The sequence below is a fragment of the Bison bison genome, unplaced genomic scaffold (assembly GCF_000754665.1).
Source record: "Bison bison bison isolate TAMUID 2011002044 unplaced genomic scaffold, Bison_UMD1.0 scf7180017864466, whole genome shotgun sequence".
NCBI classification, from domain to species: Eukaryota; Metazoa; Chordata; class Mammalia; order Artiodactyla; family Bovidae; genus Bison; species Bison bison.
Window position 1 is genome coordinate 2130696 of NW_011495027.1, and position 6112 is coordinate 2136807.

At 40.6% G+C, this 6112-nt stretch overlaps 1 protein-coding gene across 1 annotated transcript in view; it reads left to right on the forward strand.

Annotated features, from left to right (window-relative positions):
- Positions 1–5402: 5402 nt before the first annotated feature.
- Positions 5403–6112, forward strand: part of SPATA1 (spermatogenesis associated 1) — a 53729-nt gene continuing 53019 nt past the window's right edge. Inside the window, 1 exon segment of the mRNA XM_010860303.1 lies at positions 5403–5438. Coding sequence (XP_010858605.1) covers positions 5403–5438 — 36 coding nt within the window.

Consider the following 6112-nt stretch of genomic DNA (forward strand, 5'->3'; position numbering starts at 1 on the left):
TCGGAACTTTGTCTCTTAAGTTTCCGGTCCTTTACCCAGCGGCTCCACCCTCAACGCGCATGCGCGCTCTCCTTCGCCCGCCGTTTTGGCTCCACACCCGAAAGGGAGCGCGAGCCTCCGAGGGTGAGGGGAGAGTTGGGAGCTAGAAGGGGCGGAGCGGACGGTGGGCGCGGCAGCTACGGGACGCCGACTGGAACGGACGCCCCTCCTCTCCGTCCTCCCTCTCCCGAGAGCAGAGTTGGGAGAGGTAAGGAAAGAGATCGTAGTTATCCTGCGAGACCCGAAAGGGACTCCGAAGAGGATCGGTGAGGGAAGTCAGTTGTTGAGAGACTTTGTAACAGTCATGGTGGTGTGGCGGTTCCAGTGTCCCTGGCGGAGTTGGCGGCAGAGATGGAGGAAAGGGAAGGGAGAGCCTCACTGAGGCGTAGGAGCTAGAAGTATGGGCTTGAGTCGCTGCCACCTTGTCCCCTTAGGGACGCGTCCCTGAATGACCCGTTTTTGTCCAACGGGCGGCCCTTCCGCAGATGGCTTCCCACCGACAGACCCCCGAGGCCGAAGGAGGGCGCGAGGTCTCTGTAATCGACCGAGAGGAGCCGGGCGGCGGGCAGCGAGGGCGCTGGTTCGCCAGAGAAAAGGGGATCTTCACAGGTTTGGCTTCTGGCGCCTCTTACCTCTCATTTTTCTAGAAACGATTGTGAAGAAGCCAAGGTGCTGACCAGAAATTATATTTATCTCTTCTTGTCCATTTCATTTGGTGGATAAACGTTTATTTTACTTTAAGAAATAAAAACTTTCTGTTGTGAGAAAGTTTGCTCTTTTATGTTTCAGTTGTAGCTTATTACCTGATGCTTGAAATTGACCTTCAGAGGAGCTTTCAGGAGAAATAGTAGGATGGAACTAAGCAAAGGAGGCTCAGCCACTGCATGTTTCACCCATGGGAACGTATGCCACGCACTTAGGGCAGATGTTTCTTGTTCTGCTGGTATAGTCCGTCTATGAATACACTAATATTTTCTAAACTCATAAGAACCATGAAATGTCAGTGCCAGAAGGGATTTCAGGGAGTATGTCGTCCAATCCTTTCTTCTTAGTTTTTATCTAGTGTCTGTCTAATAAAGAACTTAATTCAGTATAGGAGAGAAGAAAAAAAAAGTTCATTACCATCTGAAGTGATTACCCATAAATGCAGCTTGTGAGTCACCAATCTCTCCTGAGCCAGCCATGTTCTTTGAATTTCCACAACAATTTAAAGTAGTTCAAACACCTTATCAACCTTACAGACATAAAAGTTTATTTTTCAGATAGTTAAAGACAGGCTTGTTGTAAAAACAGTTTGATAAACCAAGAGAATCCTTATAATTGTGATAAGAAAGCACAACCAAGAAATCTGTCAAACCCACAGTTCACTAGGTACTCTTTCCTACTGAGGCCCATTGTGACCTTTGGATCCTTTTTCAGTAATTCACTGTTGTGTACCCAAAACCTTTGATGGGATTTAATATGTAAGATAAAGCAAATTTTCCATTCCTGGCGGGGGTGGCGAGGGATCATAAAGCAAAAGGATGCAATAAATGAAAGATTAGTGTTCTATTATCATTTGGTTATCCACTGTCTTTTTTTTAGATGGATTGACATTATTTTGTTCATTAGCTAATTAATAATAGGTAAATAATTTGAAAACCCCAGAGACTATGTTAGGAGTTAACTATGTGAAATGTGATTTGGTTAAGATCAACTGCGAATTCTAAGCATACCTAAAGAAGCTAATGAAGCCTTTGATAGAAAACATTTACTCAAGTTACCTCAAGCAATGAAGAGATAATTGTAAAGATCAACATAGAGTAGTGGAGACAGTTATCCCATAGAAATTAAAAACAAAAAACACAAACTGTTGCATTGATAGGCCAAACTGGGAGCAGATACAAGTTAGGGACCTCAAAGGCAAAAAAAATTTTTACTCTTCTCTAGAGCTTAGCTATAAACATGAATCACCTATGTATCTCTTCGTTGGCATCTCACTACCAGTTCAATTAGTCATTGTCTCTAGACTTGATCTCTTTTCCTATTGTGCTTTACAAATAAAGCACAATACTGAATCTCCTATACTGAATTAAGTGAACTGTGGGTTTGACAGCTTTCTCATAACATAGGCTTGCCTCATGAATATGATACTACTTCAGGACTTCCCTTTCTACATTCTTTTTGCTTCAGTATCTACTAACTATATACTTGAATCTTGAGCACATCTCCCAGTTCTAATTCCTAAAGGGTTCATCATTTCATATCAGGTCACTTTGTCTCTGGCAGCCAAGATTTGTCTTTAGTGTTGATCCAGTCAGAAATGACAGAGGAAATTGTAGCTCAACACATGACTTGTTTGCTGTTCCTTTAGAAGGGATATTACAGTAGGGCAGTTTACCTTAGGATAATATTAATAGTAAAGCAGGTCTTGATTGCTCTGTCTTGAGTTCAATTAATCAAAAATTAGTTCTGAATTAAAATATCAAAATTTTAATGCATCCACTAAAAATGAAAGTTCTAGTCTCCCAATTGGCATACTAGTTAATGAATACCCATGTGCTGTATTTATTATAAATTATTACCATTAATTCTTAACTGATAAATTTCCACATGTGTGTGTGTGTGTGTGTGTGTGTGTATGTGTGTATAGTTTAGTCACTAAGTTGTGTCCCACTCTTTTGCAAGCCTATAGACTGTAACCCACCAGGCTCCTCTGTCCATGCAATTTCCCAGGCAAGAATACTGGAGTACTGGGTTTCCATTTCCTTCTTTAGGGGATCTTCCCAACCCAGAAATTGAACCTGTGTCTCCTGCATTGCAGGTGGATTCTTTATTGCTGAGCCACAGGGAAAGCCTCATACACCTATAAACTGTATGGACCTAACAGAAGCAGAAGGTACTAAGAAAAGGTGGCAACAATACAGAGAAGGACCATACAAAAAAGATCTTAATGACCCAGATAACCATGGTGGTGTGATCACTCACCGAGAGCCAGACATCCTAGAATGTGACGTTAAGTGGACCTTAGGAAGCATCACTACAAACAAAGTTAGTGCAGGTGATGGAATTCCAGCTGAGTTATTTTAAATCCTAAAAGATGATACTGTGAAACTGCTGCCTCAATATGCCAGCAAATTTGGAAAATTCAGCCATGGCCACAGAACTGGAAATGGTCAGTTTTCATTCCAATTCCAAAGAAAGGCAATGCCAAAGAATGTTCAAACTACCACACAGTTGCACTCATCTCAAAATGCTAAATGCTCCAAGCTAAGCTTCAACAGTACGTGAACTCTGAAATTCCAAATGTTCAAGCTGGTTTTAGAAAAGGCAGAGGAACCAGAGATCAAATTGCCAACATCCGTGGGATCATTGAAAAAGCAAGAGAGTTCCAGAAAAACATCTACTTATGCTTTATTGACTACACCAAAGCCTTTGACTGTGTGGATCACAACAAAGTGTGGAAAATTCTTAAAGAGATGACAATACCAGACCACCTTACCTGCCTCCTGAGAAATCTGTATGCAGGTCAAGAAGCAACAGTTAGAACCATATATGGAACAACAGACTGGTTCCAAATTGGGAAAGGAATACGTCAAGGCTGTATATTGCTACCCTGTTTATTTAACTTATATGCAGAGTGAAAGTGAAAGTTGCTCAGTTGTGTCTGACTCTTTGTGACCCCAAGGACTTTGCAGTTCATGGAATTCTCTAGGCCAGAGTACTGGAATGGGTAGCCTTTTCATTCTCCAGGGGATCTTCCCAACCCAGGGATCACACCTAGGTCTCCCACACTGCAGGCGGATTCTTTACTAGCTGAGCCACGAGGGAAGCCCCTATATGCAGAGTACATCATTCGAAATGCTGGGCTTGATGAAGCAAAAGCTGGAATCAAGATTGCCCGGAGAAATATTAATAACCTCAGATATGCAACTGTCACCACCCTTATGGCAGAAAGTGAAGAGGAACTAAATAGCCTATTGATGAAAGTGAAAGAGGAGGGTGAAAAAATCTGGCTTAAAAAAAAAAAAAAACTGAGATCCTGGCATCCACTCCCATCACTTCATGGCAAATAGATGGGGAAATAATGGAAATAGTGACAGACTTTATTTTGGAGGACTCCAAAATCATTGCAGATAGTGACTGCAGCTATGATATTAAAAGACACTTGCTCCTTGGAAGAAAAGCTATGACAAATCTAGACAGCATATTAAAAAGCAGAGACATTACTTTGCCAGCAAAGGTCCATATAGTCAAAGCTTTGGTTTTTCCAGTAGTCATGTATGGATGTGAGAGTTGGACCATGAAGAAAGCTGAGGACCAAAGAATTGATGCTTTTAAACTGTGGTGTTAGAGAAGACTCTTGAGATTCCCTTGGACTGAAAGGAGATCAAACCAGTCAATCCTCAAGGAAATCAGTTCTAACATTCATTGGAAGGACAGATGCTGAAGCTGAAGCTCCAGTACTTTGGCCACCTGATGCAAAGAACTGACTCATTAGAAAAGACCCTGACACTGGGAAAGATGGAAGGCAGGAGGAGAAGGGGATGACAGAGGACGAGATGGTTAGATGTCATCACCGACTCGATGGACATGAGTTTGAGAAAGCTCTGGGAGTTGGTGGTAGACAGGGAAGCATACTGTGCTGCAGTCCATGGGGTTGCAAAGAGTCAGACACGACTGAGCGACTGAACAGCTGCTGCTACTGCTGCTAACTCACGTCGGTCGTGTCTGACTCTGTGCGACCCCATAGACGGCAGCCCACCAGGCTCCCCCATCCCTGGGATTCTCCAGGCAAGAATACTGGAGTGGGTTTCCATTTCCTTCTCCAATGCATGAAAGTGAAAAGTGAAAGTGAAGTCTCTCAGTTGTGTCTGACTCTTCGCGGCAGCCATTTTTACAGTTTTAGTCCTTCTACTTTCAAAAGTGTATTTCTACTTTATGTAAAAAGCTATATATATTTAACCTTAATTTTTGACCGAGAGAAATGAATTATTTAGTAAAAAGAGTTCTAGTCACAAGTCTACTGTATTAATAATTTACCACTTAGTTGTATGGGATATATGATTTTCTTTGCATTTACCAGCCCTACTTATCAGTAGTATATCGTTTTAAATTATTATTATAAGATTGCATACTTCTCTAAGTTTTCATTTTGACTCTATTCAAAGTTTTCATTTTGACTCTATTCAAATTTAAAGCCTTTTTGTTTTTCTGTTTACTTTTTGAACGAATCAAAGACCAGAAATGAGTGGAATGCTATAACTTAAGCAAGCCAAACCAAAAATCTGTTATAACCTTTATTAAATACTAAATGAAGAAAAAATTTTAAAAAACCCTACAAAATTCCAACTGATAATTACCCTATTCAGACATTGGTGAATATGTCCCTCAATCCAAGTCGACCTTCTTCATCAGAGGTAAGAGAATCTTTTTGTACTAAAATATAAGAAACACTTACCTACCATTGGTTTTTAAAAGTTTTGATAAAGCAAAAATATGGATTATATAAAGTATTAGATACTAACTCCACTGTGAACCCAATTTTCTGTATCCCATTATTTGATTACAGATCTTGTATCTCTAAGGACCCCAATTATACTGGTACCTCCAGTGCATTGACCCTATAATCTTTTTTTGTTTGTTTGTTTCTCTTCTCAGGATACCCTCTCTGGCTGTCTTAAATATCATGCAACATTCTTGATCATTCTTGCACATAATTTTGACTCATTACCCCCTCTCATTTCAATGTACTCCTTGATAAAACAAAAACCCTGGTTAATCTTCATCTGTTCCTCATGTATACCTACACTGGCACATGGCTGGAGAAAAATATACCAGCATAAGGACTATTCTCACTTTAATGAGCTTGAATCTCAAGTGGAACTTTTTGCTAGGAGGCAACAAGACTACCTCCCACTTATTCTCTGTTCCACTATTTTAGACAACTATTTAATACCTCCTCAAACCCCAATACCTTCTTCCCATTTTTTTCTTTAAATTAACTCCAAACAAGTTTTCACTCCTCTATTCCACCAAAACCGACTGCCCTGTTCGCCTTTACATTGCTAAAGCTATTGTTTAATTCTTATTT